Source organism: Octodon degus, unplaced genomic scaffold (assembly GCF_000260255.1).
Source record: "Octodon degus isolate 3935 unplaced genomic scaffold, OctDeg1.0 scaffold00071, whole genome shotgun sequence".
In the NCBI taxonomy this organism is placed as follows: domain Eukaryota; kingdom Metazoa; phylum Chordata; class Mammalia; order Rodentia; family Octodontidae; genus Octodon; species Octodon degus.
The window spans coordinates 2,976,213-3,001,572 of record NW_004524647.1 but is presented as its reverse complement, the minus strand read 5'-3'; the positions used below and the strand labels follow the sequence as shown (position 1 = coordinate 3,001,572).

The 25,360-nt window shown below is 43.1% G+C and overlaps 1 protein-coding gene across 1 annotated transcript in view; it reads left to right on the top strand.

Moving 5' to 3' along the window:
* The window catches only part of Itga9 (integrin subunit alpha 9), a 392,948-nt gene that overhangs the window by 27,719 nt on the left and 339,869 nt on the right, over nt 1-25,360 (top strand). The window contains exons 4-5 of the mRNA XM_004635243.2: nt 996-1,119; nt 14,884-14,951. Coding sequence (XP_004635300.1) covers nt 996-1,119; nt 14,884-14,951 — 192 coding nt within the window. The remainder of the gene's footprint in view (nt 1-995; nt 1,120-14,883; nt 14,952-25,360) is intronic.

The following is a 25,360-nucleotide window of genomic DNA, read 5'->3' as shown; positions in this document are numbered from 1 at the left end:
TATATATATATATATATGCCGTTAGCCATCATGTAGTGAAGTGATACTAGAAGTGAGTGGACATGCCCAGAAGAGGCAGGCTGGGCTGGGCAGAGCACATGCCTTCCTTGGAGGAGCGGGCACTGCATTAGTCCTGGGGTTTGTGAGTGCATGGGGACACCCACGTGGAACTAGGGCAGGAGTCACATTGGAGCACATGGTAGGGGCTTGTTCTGTGCTTGGAAGGATGAGCAGGGTGAGTCAAGGCCCCTGGTGCCCGGCGCATTTTGTGGTGAGAGCTGCCCTGCTGCAGAGTGCCTCCTTGTGGATTTGACCCAGTCCTGGTGGCTGGAAGCTGTGTGCTGTGAGGCTGCTCTTGAGAGCCATCGAAGGGGCCCCTCTGCTGCTGTGGCCTTCTGTCTCTTCGCACACACTACCAAAAGCTCCGCCATCCTCTGCTTTGGACCTCCCAACAGTCGCCATTCCTCTCTGTGTTAGCCCTTCTCTGACTTGCCTGTCAATCCAGCCACTCCCGGGACCAGAGGACTCTCTGGGGAGATGGAAATGTTCCATGTCTTGCGAAGGCTTTTGTGATAAGGGCATGGACATCCGTCACTGTTGTTAATTAGCACGTTTGAGATTTGTGCATTCTGCCTTATGCCAATTTGCTTCAGTAAAAGCATTTACCTCTAGGGAAGGAGATACACACAGAAGCATCTCTGCAGGTAAAAGCAGTTCTGTGTGGGTAGTTCCTCCCTTCCTCCCCTCCTCTCCCTGAACCCAGCCTTTCCTCCAGCCTGTTATTTGTGTTTCTGGCATCTTAAAGCCTCCCTTCTCACTTCCACTGCCCCGCCCTCATCCAGGCCAGAAGTACCTGACCTGGGGTGCTAGTGTGAAGGGGTGGCCAGGCAGGTAAGGCAGCTTCCTGTCCCCTCTGCTCCTGTCTTCCCCTGCACAGCCACCCACACTGACTCTCAGGGCTGACTCTCCTACTTTCACTCCTCTGTCCCTTTTAGGCCTGTGCCCACCGCTGGAAGAACGTCTACTATGAAACAGATCATATCTTGCCTCATGGCTTCTGTTACATCATCCCATCCAACCTCCAGGCGAAAGGCAGGACACTGATCCCTTGCTATGAAGGTGAGTGTGAATTGATTATCCTGCATCTTCCCAGTCATCTCTTGCCAAAAATCTCCATCCTTCCATCTGACCATTTTTGCCAGCTTCCCACACGCTACCAAGAGATAGCATGACTTGCCTGTAGGTGGGCGCTGGTACTCAAGGCCATGCGCAGGTAAGAAATAGATGCAGAGAGGGTGCATATCTAGCCTGGCCTGGCCTGGCCTGATTTCTGTTTAGCTCTTATAGTGTTTACCAATTTTACAAGGCCTCAATGACCAAAATCCACCAAACTTCCACCAAGCAACTGAATAGATTCCTTGGTTGTCTGGTGCCTCCAGATGCTGTAGGGCCCTGGCAAACTTACTTTTTCTCTTTTGGGCTTTAGTTTCTTCACCCAAGAGATTGAAGATGATCTCTCCAGCCCAGTACATCTGATCATTCGGCTCCCACAGAGCTTTTGGCTACACTGTAGACAGATGTTCCAAGGCAGGGGAAAGAGCAGACCCAGGAATTGTAAAGCAACAGTGTGACAGAAATCTAGCACCCACACATAACATCATCTTATGACATATGAGCTCTGACTTTGCTTCCCATGTGGTTCTGGAGGTTGGACAGATGCCATTGAGTTCTGCACTGAGGAATGCTTGAGGTCTTATAAGGAAAGTGTGTCTTCTCAGGCAAGGACAGGCACTGCAGATGGTGGGGTCAGCTGCTAGTTAGCCTAGTTGTGGTTGAACTGTGGGATTCAGAGCCTATGCTCCTTTTCTTAGTTTGATAGCTTCTACTCTTAGTTTTCTTGGCTTAGTGCTGGAGGGCTGGACCCTGCTCCTTCTGTATGTGCTGGAGTATTTATTTTTTTAATCCCTCATAATTTACTTGTTTGGACAAAAGCCTCCTTGGCTTGAGTCCACATTGTTTGTGGGCTTCCCTGGATTCCCAGGTTTCCTATTCTGTGGTCATCAAAGAGGGTTCTAAGAAATGCTGCCTGGGGACTGCCTCCCTCCTGCTTCATAGAGGTCCCTCTCTGGCTCTGGGAACTCAGGTGGCATGAGATGGTGGCTCCCAAGATAAACCTCCTTGCAAAGGATGAGCCCTGTCCTGTGACAATAAGCCTTTTAATATAACTTTGTCCTTGTTTGACTGGGTCATGCAGGGAAGTTGAACTCTGGACCATTTTATCTCTATGTTTTCCTAGCCAGAAGAAAAAAAATTCATATTAAAACTTAAGTAATCAGTGAGGGGAGGGACAGTTAGAGATGCACAGACCGCATGTCAAGACTGTTTTGACTCCCCAGCTCCTTCTTCCTCTTTCCCAGGAAGAAGCAGGCAGCCCCTGGGTCATTCTGTTGGGAGCTCAGGGGGCTGGGCAAAGTGAGAAATCAATGGGGCAGCAGAGGCAGGGGCTATGCTAGCCAAGGTCATTATGCAGAAGGGCCACCACTCTCATCTTTCAAAAAAGTGGTTATAAAATCTGAAAGGTACAATAGAGCTTTGAAAGGGAAACAGTTTATTCAATGGGAAGGGAAAACTGGGATGAAAAAAAGGATGAAAGAAAGAAGGGAAGAAGATGTATTTATGTATATATGCAGGATAATTTGGATAATTGTACTGTTAATATCTGCTGGTCTATTGAAAGGAGCAGTTAATGCTTAATTTTTTTATTATTTTTTTCTGTTTAATTAGCTTTTTTGTTTTGTAATTTTTTAAAACCAATTTTGCAGGTTTATATCTGGTAACCTAAATAACTAATCTGAAGACAACATCATGCAATACAGTAACCACTGTTGAATTCTTATAACTTTAATGAATTTTTATATTGTTTTTTATGCTTTTTTATACTGTTTTGTATGCTTTGAAAAAAAGTGGGTGTGCCACGGGGCTCCTCTGCATACCACATGAGGATCAGAAACTAGAAACCCAGTCCTTGGAAGAGGTATCTGGGGTAATGTGTTAATGTCTATGTCTCTGTATCCTCCATGGCTCATACGTCTAACTAGGGATTAGGAGTAGGTGGGTGTTGGTCTAGGGGCTTTACATGTTCTTTTACAGAATTTATAGGAAACTTTTTTTTAAACTTGGGGGCCAGCCAGATAGCTTAGAGGACTGAAGTGCCTGCTTAGGCAGATGCAGCGGCCGGGGTTCTATCCCTGGTGTGCCTTGTTGTTCCTGCCCCGCCCCCGGGGTGCACTGAGCTGGGTGATTGAGACTGGGCATGGTGGTGCGTGCCTGTAATCCCAGCACTTGGGAGGCTGAAAACAGGAGAATCACTATGAGTCTGATCTATATAGTGAGACCCTGTAGACCTTGTAGACCCTGTTCTAAATACATAACAAAACCTAACTTGTTCTTTGAGCAGCAAGGAGTGGAGGCTGGTGTGGCAAGTACTGGGGTACAAGAGCAGCCCCTTATAAAACTAAGGTGCTAAACAGAAAGTTTCTGTGTTCTTGGTTCTGTGACAAGAGATGGGCCATGGATGCTCAAGTTTCTCTTGCACTGGCAGGGGTCGGGGAAGGTGGCGTGTGAGAGGGCTCTTGCCTCTGCTCTGTGGCTTTGGAGATCACTACTTCCCTGTTTTGTGATCTAAGCTAAGTGTTTTGGCTCTTAGGACAGGCATTTTTTTATCTTCATGCAGAAATTCCAATGACTCAGCTCTCTGTTCCAGGTAAGGATCCCATTAAACAGTGGAAGCATTATAGTTTGAGAAGACTTTTCAGATGTCGCCTATGCCAGCCTCTTATCTGTAGTGAGGTTCAAAGAGGCTCTTGCCCAACCAAGCCTGACTTTTTCTTATTTGTTTATTTACATGCTACATAGTGGGAGGCAGATAACTGGATGACTGAAATGTAGAAGTCAGACCCTTCTTATTAACAGCAAAACCTCCTCCATGCCTAACCTACCCCAAGGGGCTGTGAAGAGGATTGACTTAACACTTGTGAGTTTTTAGGAAGTGTCTTCCATAGGTTTTCTAAGCACATGAATGCTAATATACTATGTTATACACTAACTACTATATGGCGAGCATTTGTTAATCACTGTAGAGTGACCTGCTTGTATCTCAAGAAAGAGTTTATTCGGTTTTATTAAGACTCTGGTAAGCACTAGATAGAAAAACCCCAAATGACACAGACCCAGCTATAAAGAAGGGTGAACAGGGACTGCTGTGTTTGAAAGTGGCAGTGCACATAGGAAGAGAATTTCCACCTGTGGTATCTGGCTGGGAACCTCTCCCCAAGAGCTTAAACTGAAGGTGAGTGCAAAGAAATGGTGAAGGCAGAGCTATTTCATTTCACAGCTGGAAAAACTGAAGCCACAGAATGCAAAGATGGTGGAAACCCACTATTGGTCATGGTGGGCACAGGGCAGGGAAGGTGGGGGCTGCTGGCTCTGGGTGTACTTCTGTGTGGGTGCAAAGACCACGGGAGGCTTATGAGCTTGGTGGAAGCCAGTTCTTCCACCTGCCTCTTTCTGTGGCTCGGGCACATTGCTTGGCCTAGCAGGGGTAGGGTAGGGCCCTGCCTCCATCACTTGCCCCTCTGTGGGCTACTGTGAGGGGCTCATAGGAAAACTCAGCTGAAATTCTGCAGAATACCACTGGCTGTTCTGTAATTAGGACCTCATGGTGGCTAACAGTGCTCTGTCTTCCGAAGGCTAAATATTGGTTGGGTTGAAGAAATTGTAAGAATGTGGACACCTTTTCAAAATATCTGAAACTTTGAAATTCTTTTCAGTGCTAAGGATTGAACCCAGGACCCTTACACATGCTAGCAAGTGGTCTACCACTACACCATATCCCCAGCCCCAGGCTTTTTAATTCTTAAAATATTGACTTTGGTTTGGCACGAAGACCTTTTTCTTATGGCTTTTCAGGTGCTTCCTGTTTCTAGCCGCATGGGAGAGGCTTCTACAGTATCCTGTGGAACCAGGAAATGTAGAGGGAGTGGGAGGTAAAATGGGCTTAGAACATAAAATAAACCCATGGCCTTCAGTAAACTAGCTTGGCTTGCATTTGGCTTGTGTGTGAGCATCATTGAACCCGTATGTTGTTTGGGCTGATGAGAATGCGTGAGATGATGAGAGCCGAGTGAACAGCTCGTGGGAAAACTACCTGTGAATCACACTGAGCGCTAATATTAGCCAAGTCATGTTATTTCAGGGCTCCCAAAATTTAAGTCAGTGCATGTGATAAAACCAAGTGCAGACTTTCCCTTCATCCTTGCCTTTGAGTCCGCTGAGGCAAGAAGCCAGAGCGTGGCAGATGTGAGAGTGCAAACAACTCATCTTCTTATTGTGACAGAAAGAGCTCATGAATATGGAGTAACTTGAAGTCAGCTTGGCTAAATGAAGGAGTGTTCAGGATGAAACTCTAATAAGGAAATGCGCCTAGAGGCGGGTATGGTACCAGTGTGGGAGGCTTCGAGCATCTGGTTTTATCATTCATCCTTTATGGCTGAACCTATATGCTCCTACTTTCTGATTTGGTGGCCTTGGGAAAGCTCTGTAAGCCTTAGAATTCTCATCTGTATGAAGAGATTAATATCTATTTATGTATTTGAGTACAAAGTGCCTAATGTTACACAGCACCAACCTCACATAACACAGCACCTCTTAGTGTATGCTCAGTGAGTGTAAATTTTCAAGATATATTTCTACCTATTCCCAGAACGTATCTAACAAATAGATCTTACTTTAGTGAATAGATACCAAAGCATAGAAAGCTGGGTATTACTAAAATGATCACACAATTTAGTAAGAGCTTTTGAAAGATTATAATTTAAAAAACCTTTAGAGATTGCATTTGTACAATTTATTTAGCTCCTTTTTTTGTACACAATTTAAGATTTAACTCATGCCATGTTTAAATGCTCTTAAATTTTAATTCTTAGGGTCTGAATTTATCAAAATTCACTATGCCTTAAAATCACCCCATTGAGTCTCAAGATTTCTAATAATACCTTCTTTATTATTAGAGATTAGTTAGCATTTTATCCCTAATGTCTCTGCATTTCTCTTTTTTTTCTTTTCTTTTTTTTCACTTATGTATTTGGTACAGGGTCTCACTAGGCAGCTCAGACTCATAGTGATCCTCCTGTTTTCAGCCTTCCAAGTGCTGGGATTACAGGCATGTGCCACCATTCCTGGACTCGGCCACCAGATCAGTGTGCCTGGGGATGGGCCTGGCATGGCATGCGGGACCCCTGAGCTTGCCAAAACAGGCACTTAGTCGACTGAGCTATCTTGCTGGCCCTTGTCTCTGCATTTCTTTAGACAGGGATCATTTCTAGGCAAGAAAATAGATCCACTCATTGAAGTGTGAAGATTGTTTTTTCCTTTTTATTTTGAAGACTGTGGTTCCATAGAGGATAAAAATCAACCCTAAGGCATTTATAAATGAGAAGCAGTTGAAATTGTATTGTTTTAAGAGAACAGTAAGGGGACAAGTTGACCCACTTAAGGTATATTCTCTTAGAAATTAATAGATTCAGATTCACCTGACGTTTATTGAACACCTATTAAGTATCAGGTATTGTATTAGGAACTCTGCTTATAATCACACTGCATAATCTGTTTTTAAAAATAATTTTATTGAGAAACAAATAGCAATGAGACAGTTTCAAAACCGATTAGTAGGACAGGTTCAATAATGAATACGTTGCATATTGTTGTCATCGTGGTTATTCATATACAAAATGCAGACATGATATCCTGTCCACAAACACTATTAGAACAAATCTTTCTATTCATTGAATTAAGAGAATGTAGCTGTATATATATTCTATTTTGAATATACAGATACAAAATGGTTGTTCATTTGTATCCCCTTTTTTGTGTAGTTTTGTCACAGAAGGGTATTCCATTGTCATTTAAATATTATAGGTGCATGAATTCAACAAAATATTCCAATGTAGTCCAGCAGTCCTGTAGTCTGTTGTACAAATGAGAAAACTGAGGCTCTTGGAGTTTGGTGATTAGGTGGAGGAGGAGGAAGTCTTTAACATTCAGTGTAGGTGTTGCTGTAGCCACCTTTTCTTTTTCTTTTTTTTTTTTAATTACTGAGTACTGTGACACATCACAGAGAAAAACCTCCTTTTCTGTGTTGCACGTTGGTGAAGTTTTAGGACATTTGTCTACAGACTTCTTAAGCCATGGCTTTGCTGTTTGAGGCACAACCTGTGGACAAGTCTCACAGGTATAGGGCTGATGTAGCCCTTAATCTGATGAAAAATCACCGGAATGCCAACCTGTTTTGTGTCCTGAGTATCTTTTCACTCCAGACATTTGGTTTTAATATCCAAACAACAGTTTGTATGTATTTTAGCACCCATTATTTTGTGAATTTTTAAAATGTTAGTTGCAAAATTGAATGTTACTGAATTCTGAGTTTGACTTCTCACTGAAATTTGACTTCCATGGTCAGGGTCATCTTTTTAGGGGGAATGAAATGACATAACATATACTGTCACTCATGTGGGTACTCATGCATGATAAAGTGTCTGTAGGGTTTCTTGCTGTATCTTCTGAAGTAAGGAGTTGGTAAAATGGGTTGCTAGATTCTGAATACAGGAAACTAAAGATCACACGATTATTATTTTTATTGATGTAATATACATAAAATTTACTATTGTAACCATTTTAAAGTGTAGCTCATTGGCACTGAGAACATTCACATGACTGTATAACTGTCACCATTATCCATCTCCAGAACATTTTCATCTTCCCCATCTGAAACTTTGTACCCATTCAGCATTAATTCTTCATCTTCCTGTCTCCCACCCCTTGAGAAACCACCATGATTTCTCTGAGTTTGATTGCTCTAGGGATCTTACACAAATGAAATCATACAGTATGTGCCCTTTTGTGATTGGCTTATCTCACTTAGCATAGTGTCCTCAGAGTCTGTCCACACTGTGGCGTGTATCATAATTTCCTTCCTTTTAAAGGCAGAATAATATTGTACTATAGATATATACTGCTCTTTGTTTGTCCATTTGCCTTTGGATGGAAAACATTCTTTTTTGAAGGACAGAAACAACACCCCTGGACATGTGCTTTACATGGTATGCTAGTGTGGTCCAAACAGGGAGTAATCAACTTCTGCTCTTTAGTGCTGACTCTGAGGCTAAGTAGTTTTGTAGCTTGAAATCAATCACATACTCTGCCTGAGCAGCAGTGTCCTGCTTTGTACAATCTGGGGTCTGTACAGTCTTTCCATGGGATGGTAAGCTTAGAATGACTAGGTCTACCTCTCAGTCTTCACCCCTGTAAAGCCCTGTTCTCACTTAATTCTAAGCGTCTGGCTTTATGCAATTTGCTTTTAGTTTTTATCACAGCTCAATCATGAATTATATTTTTGATTGTTCTCCCTTCCTCTATTTGGATCATTTACTTCCCCCCGCCTTTTCCCATTTTGGCAGTGTTTCCTCACAATGGAGAATAGTTTTGTCCTTCTATCATTTTTATTACTAGAGAGATGTCTGCCCACATGGGTTGACCCTAAATTGTTATTTAACTATTATTTATATTTGCCATTCCTTGATGAAATTCAGGAATAATTTAAATTTGGAAAGTGATTTCCCTCCAAATATTTTATTTTATAACTAAGCTAAGGAACTGTGGAAAAATAACTTTAAGTGTGTTAAGAAGATTGACTTTAAAAGATGAAATGTTCTCGAATGTGAAATATGAAAAGATTATTAGGAAGACTATGTACTATACATGTATGTGTACATTTCCATGGGATGGTTATATCTCAGCACATTAGGAGGAGCACAACAAGGCACCTGCCCAGTTAGGGATCTTCCTGAGTGGATTAAAATTCATTAGTGTAGGCTCCATGCAGCAAGTATAAGACTATGAGCATTTGAAAACTAGTACTGTTATTTTTTCTGTTTCTGAATTGCTTTCTGTTTGGGCAGGGTTTAATAAAACCAACAGTGAAACCAAGGAAAATACTGCCACTTTTTGAATGGAGAAGCCATACAACTTAATGAATTCGAGTGTGCAGTGTAGGCCAAGTGTCTCCGTTCCTCTTTCATTACTGGGACAAAATACCCGACACCCAAAATGAAGGAAGAAAAGGTTTATTTAGCTCACACTTTGTGGAGATTTTAGCCCATACTCAGCTGGCTCCAAGGCAGAGTGGTGGCACAGAGCAGCCATTCATGGCGGTGGCAAAGAGCGAAGAGCAAAAGGGAGGTGTAGCAGCAACAATGGCAGTAGAGAGCAGGTCTGACTCCTGTATATTGCATTGAGGCTCTCTGCCCCAGGCCAGGTAGAGCATTCACACCCATAATCCCATCAGCACTCACACCCATAATCCCAGCACTACATCATGAATTAATCACAAACTCTAGAAGTCTGCCCCATGACTGCATGAGGCTTTGGGCAGACAACTAGACAGGAACTGTGATGCCAACTTAGTTCAAACCCTGCAACCCATTTCCAGTTCCTGTCAGATATTTCTAGATCTCCTTGTTCAGCCTTATCATTTGTTAATCAGATTTGATGTCCTAAAATTGAACAGTTAGATTTGTTAAAAGTATCTGGTATCTGCTGTCTTATACAGTCTGGTTTTCTCATTTCCTTAAGATGGGAAAAATGTTTTCTGTACAGGGAGGGAGGTAGCAGGTTTTATTCCTCTCTTCAGTGCTGTGATCATGGGGGCATTTGTGACAGAGTGGAAGTGACCAAGGCCAGCTAACTGCTGGGCCCCACAGCCTTTGTGTTTGTGCAGGAAAAGTTCTTCCTGGGAACACAGCAGACTGGAGATCCCATACCTGCTCCTGGTGCCTCCGCCCTGCACTTCCTGGACTTCTCAATGGAGGCAGGGTGTGGGACTTAGCTTCTCGGGGTTGTCAAATGTAGGGCAGCTCCTAGCTTCTCTACCCACCCCCATTCTAATAGCTTTGGTGGTACAGGCTGCCCTGCTGTCTCAGAAGCTACCATCTCTAGGTAAGCAGAATTGAATGGTTTTTTATTTTAATAAAAAAATTTAAAGAATGTAAGTATGTTACCTGCAGATGCCCCTTGGTATTTGTGAGGGACTGATTCTAGGACTCCTATCATGCAACAAAGTTCTCAGAGTCTTAGGCCCCCTATGTAAAATGCATAGTCTTTGCATATAACCTTTTCTTGAATATATATAATAGCCTGTGCTGATGTAAATACTAAGTAAACAGTTGCTATGCCGTATTGTGTTGGGGTTAATGACAGAAAAAAGCCAGTGTATGATAGATACAATTATTTCCAAAGTATTTTCAATCCAGGGTTGGTTGAATCCATGAATGTCAGGGATTTGGAGGGCCAACTCTGTGCACATTTTAGAAGAGGCAGGCCTTTGTGAGGACATTTGGTGAATTAGGGAGGAGCCTCAATCAACCAACCTCCCTCCTTCCCTCTTTTTTTTTTTTTTTTTTTTTAGGTACCAGGCATAAAATTCAGGACTTTGTGCTTGCCAGGTGGGTGTTTATGTTGCTGAGCTATTTACCTGGCCCCTGCTCTTTTCATTTTTTTATTCAAAAATGAAAAGGCTGGAGATACAGCTTAGTAGAATACTTTCTCAGTACGCGCTAGTTCCTGGGTTCAGTCTCCTGTAACATGTTCACACGTGCGCATGTGCGCGCACACACACACACACACACACACACACACACAATATTAGTGTCTCTAACTTACAGAAGTAGCACTTCCAGACAATCTCAGGGTACCTGTGACCCCATGTCTGGTGAGTTTGGTCAGTGTCTCTTGGGAAAACTCCACAGCCCAAGCCTGGATCCTGATAGTGAGAACTGCGCTTTAGGTGCCAGGTTAAATGTCATGTTACTTTGTTCACTGTACAAAGTGCCCCGTGGATCCTTCCTCACTTAGTGTCTGGTATCAGTGTGTAATTTTATTTTTCGTTTAGTTGCAAAGGCTGGCTGGGTCCAGCATGCGAGTTCGGGGCTGCTATTCATCCTTGTGTGGTGACGCTGTGTCTCCAGATGTGACCAATGAGGAGAAGCACCGAGATGTTTCTGTGAAGGCTGCTCGTATCGGTTCTTCAGAGGACTGCGGGCTTTAGCTGAGTATGTTGTGCAAAGATAGAGAACTCAGATACAAGCACTGTGACTTCATCTCACTCTGCTGTGAGGCCTGGGTCTCAGGGTATGGGCTTTACTGCCTATCATCAAGTGCCTACTGTTAGGTCTTTGAGGACAGTTAGTAAAGATTCATGCCAGGGAGTGGTAGGGATTGGGGAACGGCATCTGGATGTTCTGTGCTGCTCCTCCTGAGGCCCATGAAGAGACAGACTTGCCAAGGTGGAATCAGCTAGTCTTAGACTTGGAAAACCCAGACAATTCTGAATCCTTATCCTAATTCTGCCATACCTGTCATTGTCCTTAGGTCTCTGGGCAGCACCAGTTGAAGGTTCCACGTTATTTAATTTCTTGGTCAAGAGCATCTGGAGGGGCTGGGGAGATAGCTTGGTGATATAAGTGCCTGCCTAGCAAGCACAAGGGCATGGGTTTGATCCCTGTTACTGTATGCTGTGCTGGCCACTAAATTGAGGTGTGGTGGTGCATGCCTGTAATCCTAGTGCTGGGGAGGCTGAGCAGTAGGATCACTATGAGTTTGAGCTGCGTAGCAAGACCCTGTACCAAATGAATGAATGGATGAATGAATTAAAAAATTGCATATCGAGAAGACAAATACAGACCTGGGTCTTCAGAAACATTGTGGACTGGTGTCCTCTTCATATGTGTCTAAGGACTTCAGACCTCTGAAGTCTGAATCTGCTTAACTGTTAGCCAGTTTGGGATCATGGAGTTAGTGGTAAGGTTTCCCTATACTGGATTTCTAACTGGTAGTCAACTTATTACATTCAACTGAATTAAACTAGCGTGGTGCTGGGTGTGGGAGGCCCACCTGAGGGTTGTTGCCAGCAACATAAAAGGCAGAACAGGAGCAGTTGCTAAAATGCTGTTAGGGATGCTGTTTGGAGAAGGTGAAGCTGTTGGAAGCTGCTACTTCTCTTGGGCATTCTGCTGGAGAACCTCATCATGCTGGCTTTCCTGATGAACTTTGGAGGAGCTTGGGTCCTCATCTTGAGCATTGCTTCCTGGCTCTAGAGGGAAAGACGGTACACTGCTCAGCCTCATGAAAAAGCTTGTTGTATTGACTTTCCTGATGGGAACTTGGCTCTCCTCATTGCTGGAGGAGCTCTGGACCTCACTGTTGCTGAGGATGGCTGTGGTACTTTTGGGGGAGCTCTGGTGCTTACCTTGAGCATTGCTTCCTAGCTCCAGTTCAGATCTCTCAACCTGCTAGCACAGACCCTTCATCCTGCTGGCATAGACTTCCTAGCTCCCACCACTGACCTTTGGGCCTTCCTAGCACAGATCTATGAAGTGGACCTGCATGAGACTTTGTTGTGGGCTCTAGGCCTCCCGTTGGAGTTGTGGCAGGCATTGTTATGAGCTCTAGGTTTTCAGGTGGACTCATGCAGACTATTAGGATCTCAGCCCTCAGCTGGAGTCTTTAGTGTTTGTGTGTGGGGACAGATTTCCTGCACTTCTTATATGTGATTCTTGGGTGATTCATCACATAATTATATTATACAAAGTGTCTTCTACAATGTTGTTCACCTTGCAAAAACCCCAAACCACAACACTCCCCCTTGCACCTTTAGCTTCGTCCAAGAGTGAAGTGCTCCCAGATTGCATTAAGGCAGTGGTCGCTTCAGAAACTCCAGGTCCTCCTCCCAGGGTAGAGAACATCTGCACAGTTTGGGGAGGCGACTGAGAAAAGCAGTGAAGTAATTGTATCTACTGGTTTTGGAGTGCCTGTCACCAAGAGACTTTGAAATGGCCTTGGAAGATTTAAGATTCCTGCACGCTTCCTATCCATGTCACAGTGATGAATCTGAACTATTGTGGTAGGAAATATCACTCAGCTCTTGGGGTCTGAAGTTCTTTGTATACTTAATTTTTTCAAAAAGTTGCAATGAGTGGTTCACCCCTAGATTTTGTTGGGGTAAGTATGCTATTCTGCCAGACCTTTCAGGTTTAATACACGATGCCTGTTTGGGTTGGGCATTTTGCTGTTTCTTGGCATTGTGCTGTTTGATTTGTTATAATTTGTGTTTCTTGCCATCATACAGTTTGATTCTGGATTTGTTTCTTTGCTCTAGCCCCCCACTCCTATCCCCCATGCAAGATTTTGCAGGAACAAGTGGTTTCGTTGGTCACTGGGTTGCTATTTGGCAGGCTGGGAGCTCTTCTTATAATAACAGGACAAGGCGGGAGGGACTGATTTCACCCTCTTCAAGGGAGGGGAGTAACTCAATTGACATTCTGTTATAACTTAGCAGCCCGTTAATGGCCACTTACTGGAAAATATTATAAGACTCTGTGGTGAATGTTGTTAGAAACTGAGTTACTCTGTATATTTCCCCAGGGCCCATTTTGCCCTCGCCTGGAGTAGACGCGTGGAGCTGCAGGAAGTGGCATTGTGTTGCAATCACAGCTTCATTGTTCCTTCATCTTATTTATTTTGTATTTCAAAAATAATTATATTCCTTTTAAAGGAACTAAGACTTGCCAAGAGCCCAGGGGAGTCTACTGGGTTGTATGCTGGCTAGCTCCAGCTGGAGAATGCCCAGCACCATCAGTGTCACATGTGATTTGAGTCCCTTTAAACCTCCCTTGACCTTCTTGTCTTTACCCATGAATGGTTTCAGCCAGTCATTTCTTTTGGTTTTGTAAAATTACTTACTTTGCAAAGCCTTTGATGGGCTGCAGAGGTGAACGAATGTGAGTTTACTGGCTGTCCAACCCTAGCCAGTTCACTTAACCTCTCTGAGGCTCCCAGGATTCATACCTGTTGGCAGATGCAGAGATGGGTTCCCCGGAGTGAGGAAATGAATGAAATTATGTGAATGGAGGCAAGTGACAACAAAGCCTGAAATTGCTAAACCCTGGTCAAAAGTTTCCTCCCTCTCTTCCTTGCCAATATAAAAATAAAACCGCAGCAACAGAATGGTCCCCGTTGTTAAGTTATTGGGTTGTAAGCTGCATGGGGGAGGAAGGGAGCTTCTCCATCAGTTTGCTTTTGGCCCAGGGAAGTCTTTGCCCCTCCTTTCCACACAAGGAAGACAGAGGCGGCATGTATGCAGATTACGCAGATTTTTATAGAGGTCAACTTGGCTCTGAGCCCTTTGGAAGGAATTAATTAAAAGGCGTTTGGGTGCAACGATATTGAGTAGAGGAAGTGTAACTACTGGCTGGGGCCAGTCCAAGAGGCCCATCTTCCTTAGCCTGTGGGTACACAGCTTGTTTCTGGTGGATGGTAGGAAGCATATTGCCTCCAGCTGTAATGTCATTTTGGGTGGGTTGGTCTCCTTCCAGAGGACTCCACACTGGGCTGGTCGCAGTCGTCTTCCCTTTCTGGGTCGCGTTTTCAGCTCCTTGGGTCCACTAGGGATCCCAGTCATCTCTGAAGTAAATGAAATAATTGTCACCAGCCTCCCACTTAATTACTGTGGTTGCTGCTCCTCTTTTCCCTGAATGAGCAGAGGAAGTCCTCTGGGGCACTTGGCAGCCTCACTCCCTGATGGCACCAGAGCTGGGATATTTGAGGTCTGGTGGGTTCCACAGTCTTTCCTTCTGTGCCCATCTGGACGGCTTCCCTAGGCCCATCTTGTAGAGGCCCTAGGGGCCATGGGCAGCTTGCTTGCTGGACTCCACATACCACTGGCTCACACTGATGCGGCTGTGGTTTGTTTCTCTTTCCTTCCTCCCACTCCAGAGTACAAGAAGAAGTACGGTGAGGAACATGGCTCCTGCCAGGCGGGGATGGCAGGCTTCTTCGCTGAGGTAGGTGTCAGCCATTTGGGCCCATCTCTTCTCTTCTTGTCTTCCTTTCCATGATTTGGGTGACCTGTGGAAGTGAGACTTCTGGTGTCCCGGATGTGCAGCCCATGGCCGAGCAGATTCTGGTGCTCACATCACAAAGGTTATTTAAAACTGGTGGGGGCCTCAGTGGCCCGAGTCCATTGGGCGGAGGAGGTGGGCTGGAGATTTTTATAGAGGTCAACTTGACCCTGAGCCCTTTGGAAACTATTGATTAAAGGGGCCTCACTGGCAGTTGTCAAGATATGTCAAGCATACAAGCATTGTGGCAAGGTCCTTTGAGACACAGTGCTATTTCTTTTCTCAAATTCTGAAGGATTCTGCCCTTGAATCTGTCTTTCGAGCAGCAGCATTCTTAGGGACTGTTTTCTTATGTGATTCTAATCTGTAAATTTGCTCTTCATTCTTCATTCCACAAACGTTTTTATGTTTGCCTGCTCTGTGCAGTGTTCCTTGCTAGGTGTTGTAAGGGTCACCACTGACCATTGAGTTCCATAGGCCAAACATAAAAAGTACTTTAATTCTAGTTCATCTAAAATCATTAGTCTTAATTTCCAAAGCATATTCCAAATGATAGATTTCCTTTATTAAAACCATCACTTCAGGGCCGGGGAGATGGCTCCATAGAATAAGCGCTTCCCTGGCAAGTGCAAGGGCCTGAGTTCAGTCCCCAGTTCCAATAAATAAATAAATAAATAAATAAATAAATAAATAAATAATCACTTCCTGATCACCACTGGACTTCTAAAAAATCGAATGCTGTCACCTGGAGAGAAACTAGCTCTGAATTGGTCTCCTTCAGTCCATTAAAAAAAAAAAAAATCTTTGGTCAGATATAGATAACATAAAATTTTGCATTTTAACCATTTTTAAAGTGTAAAGATCAGTGGCATTTTATAGTGTTGTACAGCTATCACCATTGCCTAGCTTTGGGCTTGTTGTTGTTGTACTGGGACTTGAACCATGGCTTCACACACACCAGGCAAATGCTCTGTCATGGAGCTACTCCTAAAGCTCAAGTTTTAGAACATTTCCATTGCCTCAGCCTGTGTCATTCTAGACTCCCTACTGTGTGTTTCTTGCACACCAGCCCGAGGGATTTTTTTCACCATAATTTTATTGATAAACAAATGGTAATGAGACAGTTTCAAATCAAATTGGTAGGACAGTTTCAATAATTAGCACATTGCATACATTCTTCCTAGTGGTTAATTGCTGTACAAGATGTGGACATGATATCCTATTTACAAACACCATTAGAACAAATCCTTCTATTCATTAAGAGAATGTAACTATATATCTATCCTAACCACTTTAAATACACAGATACAAAATGGACATTCATCTGTATACCCTTTTTTTGTTAAGTTCCGTTATTTGAATATTATAGGTGAGTTAACTCAGCAAAATATTCTGAAAGAGTCCAGTAGCCCATAATAGTATTGGGTCTTCCACTTCACTGGCAATGTCAGAAATTGTTGACCTGAGTCCCCTACAGCTCAATATAAGAGCATGGCTTTACTTCTTATATTTTGTTTTTATACTTTTCTGCTGGATGGTTAAGACCAAGGTAAAGCATGACCTATGCAAGCAGAGTTGTAGCTTTTGGGTCTGATAAGGTCAGTGAAATCCCCTCAGGATTTATCCTGAGATTCTGTACCTCAGATTGTAGAACCTTTGTCATTGTCCGCTATGTGGATGAGTCACGGTCATTGCTTGGCCAATGTGCTCTCTGTGAAAGCCTGAGAGAATGTTTTCTCTCCATGTGACTCTCCTTAGGCACACTCTACATCATCGATCACTAAGTTGTTTGGTAATAACAATAAGCTTGTCTTCTGGATGGTTAACAACCTAAGTTTGCAGACCAAAATTAGAGAAAAAGGAGGGCTGCAAGGAAAGCCAACATTTTGGCCCTAGCCTTTCAAGGTCAATTAAGACTCAGGACATTTGAGAACTTGTACTGTAATGTCATGTAACTCAGTAGTGTCCCAAATTTTGTGATCAAAATTATGGGGTCAAGGGATCTTTAAAGTCAAAGCCATCATTCTGACTCTGTGACTTCTCATTACATGAGCAAGTAAGACCCAAATTCCACCTCTGGTTGCATGGGCCTAGTAACCTGAGGACTTCTTCCTTCACTCCTCCAGAGCTGGAGGAGAGCACAGGACTTGAAGGAAGGAGAAAAGATGGATCATATTCTGATTTCAAAAGCTTTCTGGAGAGTGTCCTTCTGAGCCAGGAAGCTCATCTTCATTTCAGAAGCTATAGTTTAATTTTAAAGAGAAAATAGGAAGTTGACAATAGTATTTAGAGAACAGAAAAAGAAAAGGTAGAAAGTCAGAAATCTCCTCCTTTACTCTTAAGCCAGTAAATATGAGATGCTTCCCTCCAGCCCCACCTTCAGTAATTCTGATGGCCATTAACACAGGTGTCATTTTAATGGCTTTGCAGCATTTTGTGCTAGACCCTGTGAATGGAACCCCCAGTTATCTCAACTATTCAGGCCAAAAAACTCAAAAGATGCTCTTTTACCATCCTCTACTCTATCAGCCACCAGAAAGTCCTACCTCTCATGCCCTTAAAACCTACCACAAAAGCGTTTATTTCTCTCCACGCTTCACAGATCTAACCTAGTGGTTTTCCCCCTAGCCTACTGTAGAGCCCTCCTGTTGGCCTTCTTCCACTCTCACTTCTGACAGACAAGTCTCAGAACCATCTTTTACAAGCAAAGAAGTGTCTTGGTGCTCTATGCAGAGAACTGCCTGGTGTCTTCCTCTCCATTTGCAGTGAGGTCCATTTGCCTTTTCTGGAGTGGGCTTTCAGGCCCTCCTGCCCTCCAACCTCATCTGTTCCCTGGCCTCCCCTGACTCACTGCTTCCCTGACTCGGTGGCTGGTAGAATGTGCCACACACTAACTGCAGCATGGGCCTGGAGACACACACACATGTGTGCCCACACGCATACACCCCTGTGCTTACACACACATTTCTTTAAAAGAGACGTGTTGGAGTCCAGAGGTGCTCAGAGTTGGACTTTTGATACATTTTGGTGCACTGCATTCCACAAATGTTTACTAATCCATCACTTCACCACCGCTTAGGTCTGTCCCAGCATTCTCTTGCCAACATTTTAGTATTCTGTTGCTGAAAAATCATTTTATTTTAATGTCCAGCTATTTGTTAGTGTAATTGCAATCTTTTTCAAATATTGGCCATTTTTATTTTTTCAGAAAATTTCTTGATAATGTTAATTTATTGCTTTGCTTTTTTTTTTTTTTAACTTCAGAGATTATTTCTGATCTGATTTCCTCAATACGTATGTGCAGGAAGGTCTCACTCACATGCCAGGCCTAGGCTGGTTCTGGAGGGGTCCAGAGGGTTCCTGAGAGCACAGCGGAAGGTCTCACTCACATGCTGGGCCTGGGCTGGGTCTGGACATTGCTTTGGTTTTGTTGTGGTTATTTTATTGATGTGTGGGAACTTAGAACATATTTTATGCTAACTTATATTTGTTGCAAAAACATCTTTTTGAACCAGTTTTTTTGCCTGTTTTCTTAGTGTGTTTATAGTGTCTTTATTGTACTGGCCTTGAATGTTGATACTTTGTCAAATTTTTTCTTTATGAATTCTATATCCATTACTTAGGAGAAGAACCCCTCTTTAAGAATATGAAGATACCCATCTATGTTTTCTTCTAGTACCTTTAGAGAGGCTTTTTATTTGTAGTACTGGGAATTGAAACTAGGGGTTCTCTCTACTGAGCTACATCCCTGACTGTTTTTAAAAATTTTGATGGAAGGTCTCACTAAATTACCCATGCTGACCTTGACTTGTGATCTTACTGCCAAGTTAGATTGGCATTGCTTTACCCTCCTGAGTAGCTGGCATTACAGGCATGTACCACTGAACTTGGCTGTATAGGCTTTTGACTTTTTAAAATGTGTATCTTTAATATTTTGGAATTGATTTTACAAATTTTATATAGTGGCAACTACATTGTTTTTGTGATTGTATAGCTGATGGTTTTGGTACTGGCTGGTTAGCTCAGTTTTTCTTATCACCGTTGATTTCAAATACTATTCTGCTACTTGTTGATTTCACCCTCTTCCCTCACTGTAAGCATGTAGATAGTGTAGCTTCCATGGTCTGTTCCTCCAGTAGGTCTAGTAAAGTATGCCTGGACTCAGTAGGTAGCAGGAATCACTGTGCTCACAAGCAGGCAGCCAATTGGTATTGTAGGAAAGGCTATTTGGGTTGGGCTCCCAGGATTTTTGTGGGTCTGAAGGGAGATAATGTGGGGTCCATGATGTAGTTCAGCCATGAAGTGACAGGGTGACACATTAGTAATAAAATTGATTGTGAGAATCAGAGAATAGTACAAGAGAGTCAGGGGCCTATGTGGCTGGGGTACTAGGGATAGAAGAAGGAGGTTTTATATAATGTTTCTGGAGAATGCTGTTACTTTTGCTAGATTGAACCCAGAGGATGGGTAGACTGGCATAAGCAGGAGATACCTGGCCATTCCTACAGCTGCTTCTAGGGTATAAATAGGTGCAGCAACTGGCCTCTGGCTTGAGCTGGCAAGTTAGATTTATCCTTTGCTGATAGTTTGAAGGAATGAGTGTACTCAGCCATGAAGAGGTATGTTGCCACAGATGATGGTAGGAGACAGCTCATTCCTGGTAGAAACGGAAACTCACTGAGGCGCTGATGGAGTAGCAAATGTGTTAGTCAGCTTTTTGCTGCTGTGGCACAATACCTAGGAGAAACAACTCGAAGGAGCAGGGTTGGTTTTGGCTCATGGTTTCAGAGCTTTCAGTCCATGGTTGGCTGGCCCCAAAGGAGAAACTTGGTGGAGGGGTGTGTTGGAAGAAAGCTGCTTATTATGGTAGCCATGAAGCAGGAAGACAGGGAAAGAGCTGAGGGGCTGGGGGAGAGACAGGCGGAGAGAGACAGACCTGAGGACAAGAATACACCCTTCCAGTCCCTGGTGATGTACTTCTTCCAGCCAGGCTCCACCTCCTCACAGCCTGTTTAGCTGTTTAGTTCCCCATGATATCGTCACCTTCCCAAAGCCTCACTTCTAAACACAAACCTTTTGGGTGTCTTTTTTTTTTTTTAAACCAAAACTGTAAGACCAAGGGAAAGCAAGAGTTTTAGGGAGGGAGATGTCATTGTGACCCTACTAGCCTGCCAGCCAGGAAAGGCAAGGGGCTGTGTGAAAGGAGGGCCTCATAGTAGGAGCAGGAAGGGTAGAGAAGCGGATGGGAAGGGTAGGTGTCTGTGCAAGCAGAACAGACTGCTTCTGGTTGCTCCAACCAGAAGAAGGAGAGGAATAGTCCAAATGGTTCTGGTTCAGGTTCTGTTATCCAGAGCCCAAGGGAACCATAGTGCCTTAGCATGTTCTAGCTCTGTTCATCCCAAGTAGAAGTGGGAGACTAGTGTAGGGTGCCAGGTGAGGGGTAGGCAGTGGTGAGTAGGAAAACTGCCCCTCCTGCCATTGCCCCATCCTTGGAACCCAGCCCACCGTCTCTTGGCCCATCTGGGCTTTGGCCTCTGCTTTGGTTCCCAGGCTTTTGACCTCCTTAAACAAAGGTCTTTGAACTTGCTGCTTCCCTCATTTCTGGAACTTCAGCTGCTTGTTACTGAGCAGGAAATGTGGCAGAAGGGGTCACACAGGAACTATTCCCTTCTTCTGCCCTCCTGCTGACCTTATCGTTTAGCCTTGCCTTTGCTGTGAACTGGTCTGTCCCCCCACAGGATAGACAGCTGCTTGCCTAACTGCATGGGCCTTTTTGTCTTCTGGACATGCAATGTTGGTCTAAAACATTCTGACCCAAGCTGTCTACTGGATCTGCGAGTCAGTGACCCTGAGGTTATCAAAGCTCTTTGAGTTATGGAGACCACATGGATTCCAACCTCTCACAGAGGATAAGGGGGAATTTCTGAGAAACTTTATTTATTTTTGTAGACTATAATAACAGAAGTGATAGATACTCCTGAGGAATAAGAGAAGAGCTGGGAAGCCCCACAAATAGTTATAGCTGGGTGGAAGTTTTCTCAGCATAGGCTTCTATTCTGATCATGCCAATTTGTGGTATGCAGAACAGGGCCCATATCTTTGATCAGGCCCACACAGATGTCCCTGCACCTCTGGAGATTCTAATAAATGCATCTTGAGAAAAGGCCTGTACTGCTTACTCAGAAGGGCTTATGAATGTAACTTAGGGAGTGGTGGCCTTTACTTACATGGATAGCATTGGTATTGGCTGTTTTCTGGGAGATGGGAGCTCATCATTGATTGCATTTTCCCAGCACTTGTGGACAGCACCAAGAAGTGCACACGCATCATCCATAGTGAATAGAAAAAGGCAAATGTAAGGGAATTCCAGGAGGACACTTCTTCCCAACCCAGCCCCAAGTGTCACAGGCCTAGCCCCAATTCTTCCAGTTTGGACAGAAGCCAATGGGGAGTGTGTGCATTCAAGGGAAGGGAAAAAGCAAGAACTATTGCATTTGTTTCAAAGGTTTTTTAAGGAAAGAGATTGCTTTGCTTCTTTCATGCTGGGAATTGAATCCAGGCCCTTATGCAGTCTGGGCAAGTCCTCTCCCACGAAGTGGCACCTCCAACTTAACACTGCTTTTATTCTTTTTAGAATGTATGAAAGGTGATGAGGAGAATGCTCGACATGCATTTCTCAACTTTTATCAGGCGTTCACTTGCCTCAGAAGTGGTATGCCCAGTGCCTGCTATCCTGACAAACTACTCCTCAGAGCTTTTTCTAAAGTTTAGAGAGAGAAAGCACTGTGCTGGGCATACAGCTTGTATTGAGGCTCTCACTTGTGGTCTTCAGTGCCCTTTGTATATGAACACTGATTACAGGTTCCTTCCCAAGCTCAGTTCTCTGCTGAACCAATGGGTTGCCTCTCTCTCACCCTTTGAGAGCTGGTGTGGACCTACACTGCACAGGTGTGTGTAAGGGGAGTGAGTCAGTGAGTGTATGCACACGCACTCCCTCTGTTCTACCAGTGATGAGTACAGAAAGTGATTTAAGAAAACGAAACAAAACAGAGAGGCTCCTCTGAGAGTATCTGGCTTAGTATTAGCAGCTCCCTTTACGTTGTCTCAGAGATCATGGGACCTTGAATGAGTTGTCTCTCAGCCATCACTTCTGGCCCACGCTTTGGGAGTCATCCAAAGTAGACCGTCTTGGGCCAGCCAGATAGCTCAGTGGACTAAAACGCCTGTTTAGGCAGAGTGCAGTGCCAGGGGTTTGATCCCTGGTGTGCCATGCTGGTCATGTCCCAAGAGCATGCTGAGACTGGGTGTGGTGGCGCGTGCCTATAATTCCAGCGCTTGGGAGGCTGAAAACAGGAGAATCACTATGAGTCTGTTCTACGTAGTGAGACTCTGTAGATCGTGCAGACCCTGTACCAAATACATTATAAAAAAATAAAGTAGACCATCTTGCTGAGATCGACCTGGCTCCTTTTCTCCCACCTCTGCTCACACTGCAGTCCCCAGATTGGCTGTAGCATGCCTGTGATTTCAAGCATTGCCCACATGTCTGCAGGTGCTGCTTTCCTCTCCCTCATTTTCTCTTTAGATGTTTCTAGCGTTTTCAGATATTGACACCCTAAGAATCATGGGGTGGCTATGAACTGTCATCAGATACTCAGTATCTTTGTGGTGGGATTCAGCCTCTAGGAACTTGAAAGAAACCCACGGCTTCTGCCAGTGTTTGTGGTTGGAAGGGTGAGTGTACTTCAGCCACATGAGACATGCCCTGTACAGTGTCCCTCATCTCCACAAGCTTGCCTGGCCTGTACCTGTGGGGTTTTGTGTACAGCTGAGGGGTTTTCTCTAGAAATTGTGCTTATTTTAACTCTTTAGAATAGATACTTTTCTAACATGTCTTGCACATTTCCACGTCACCTATCCCCCAAATGTCGTATAAATGAACGTCTGTCTTTGTGTGAACTCTACATAGATAGATGATGAGTACTTGGTAAATATTGTTGGGTGAAAAGTTTAATGCTTTTGTTAGATGATTTTTATGTCTTTTGGTAGTGTAGATACTTTTGAAAATCTATAAGAAAAGGAGGGATTCTTTGTTATGGAATAAGAACCAAAAGCCTTAGCAGGGTGTCGAGTGGATGCAAGGACGGCTCTCCTTCTCCTCACCCCAGCATTTCAGTGCCTGTGGAACACTGCCTCCCAGGCCTGTTTTGTGTTTATGATGTGACTTCCTTGTCTGTATAATCACTATTCTGGAATTTTAAAAAATCAAGTGTATTATCTTATTTATTTATGTTTATTTTTTGTTTTTATGGTACCAGGGATCGAACTTAAGACTTTGCACTTTCCAGGCAGGCGCTTATGCTGCTGAGTTATCTCCCTGGCCCCAAGTGCATTATCTTTAATCCATATAATAAAATGCACCCCTTTTCTTTCTTTAAGTAATTTATTTATTTTCAGCGTTAGAGATTGAATCTAGGGCCTCTGCCATTGAGCTGCACCCCCAGCCTAAAGATATTTTCTTTTTGAAGTTAGGTCTTACAGGCTGGCCTCCGACACCTGAGCTCAAGAAATCCTCTTGCTTCAGGCTTCCAAGTAACAGACTACAGGTGCCCACCACTGTGGTTAGCTTGACATACACCCCTTTGAAATACAGAATTTCCAGAGCTTTGACATGTATGTATGTATGTATACACTTATTCCCACCTCAATTAAGATTAGAACATTTCTACCAACCACAGGTTTCTCATGCCCATGACAGTTCTTGCCCTTGTTTCCCAGGGAACCACTAATCTGAATTCTATCACCATAGTACTCCTTTTGCCAATTCTGAAACTTCACATGATTGGGATCATAAGATGCACTGTATTCTTTCCCCTCTACATTTTGTCTAGCTAAGATGTATCCACATTTTAGCTGGGTTTTGAAGGCTGAGAAAAGGTTGATTGAGTAGTGAAGTCTAAAGGCATCTCAGGGATAGAGATTAAAAGAGTACAGTCTATTGAGAAAACTCCAGCAGGCTGCATGTACCCTAAGTGTAGCATCTGACAGAGCCCTATGTGGCTGGGAAGATTGACAGTGCTAAATTTTATGGGAGCCCAGTGCTCTTGGAACTATCTTTTCTAGAACCTTGAAAAATATAGAAAAAATAAATGGAGGATGGAAAGAAGGGATTCCTATAAGCCCATCACTCCTTGTGGGAGGGGGAGAGAGAAATAAATATTGTAGGATTTATCTTTCTGGTCTCTGTTTGCATTCTTGATTTTTTCCTTAAAAAACATCAATGGCATACCTATGTGGTAGGATAGGGCTTTACTGGTAAGCTTGACAAATGAAAAGACATCTAAAATCTAACAAATCGTTTAGCTAAAATGTTGCTTTTTATTTTTAACTCGATAGCACTTTGTGTCTATCAATAATGCTAGTATTTCTTCTATAGCATTTTTAGTTGCGCACAATATTCTATTAAAAATTCTGCCTATACCATAATTTAGAAGCCTTGTTGTTAGATGTTCAGGGTGTTTCCATCTTGTTTTAAACTTTTTTTCCCCAGTGTAATATTTTTATTTGACAAAAATTGACACAAACATTTGATCAGCAAGAGATGAACAAAGCATAGGTCAATATTTACATTTTTTAAAAAGTATACCATATAAAAGATACATTATCATTAACCTCACTCAGAACGCTCCTTGTTGCTTCAAACACACTCATCCCAACATTCTTGACAATGTGTCATTTACTGTAATAAGTTTTAAAAATTTAAATATTAACCATATCTTGTCAATATTCCCTGTATTGTGAGAGGAGAGCCAAGGGAATTAGCACATACTAAGGAAAAACTCAGCATTGAAGTTGCCTAGTTTTTCTGTTTTATTGAGGTATGACAGAAATAAAAATTCTATAAAGTTAAAGCAAATGATGTGGTATGGCATATATATAATATATGGAACTGAATGATTACCACAGTCGATATATTCTAGCCATCATCTCACGTATTTTTTTATTCATAATCTTTTTTAAGTCAACAGAAAATGGAAATATACTTTTAAAAGTTTCTAATACTGGAATAGATCATATGATGTCTTTTAAGTAAATTGTAAGTCAAAGATATAGTATAAATCTTAGAACAAAAGTTAAGATTAAGCAATATTCAGAAAATTAAATGCTAATTAATTAAAAATTAAATGTTTCAAAGCAATTGAACTAAGAAAAAGTTTTCATGATAGTAAAGAAGTACTAAGAGTAAAACATAAGATAAATACTGGAATGGCAAATAAATGACCAGCACTTTAACAGTTTGAGGATAGGATATCACACAGAGTTCTAGTGTGTTGTGGACATGCATAATGACC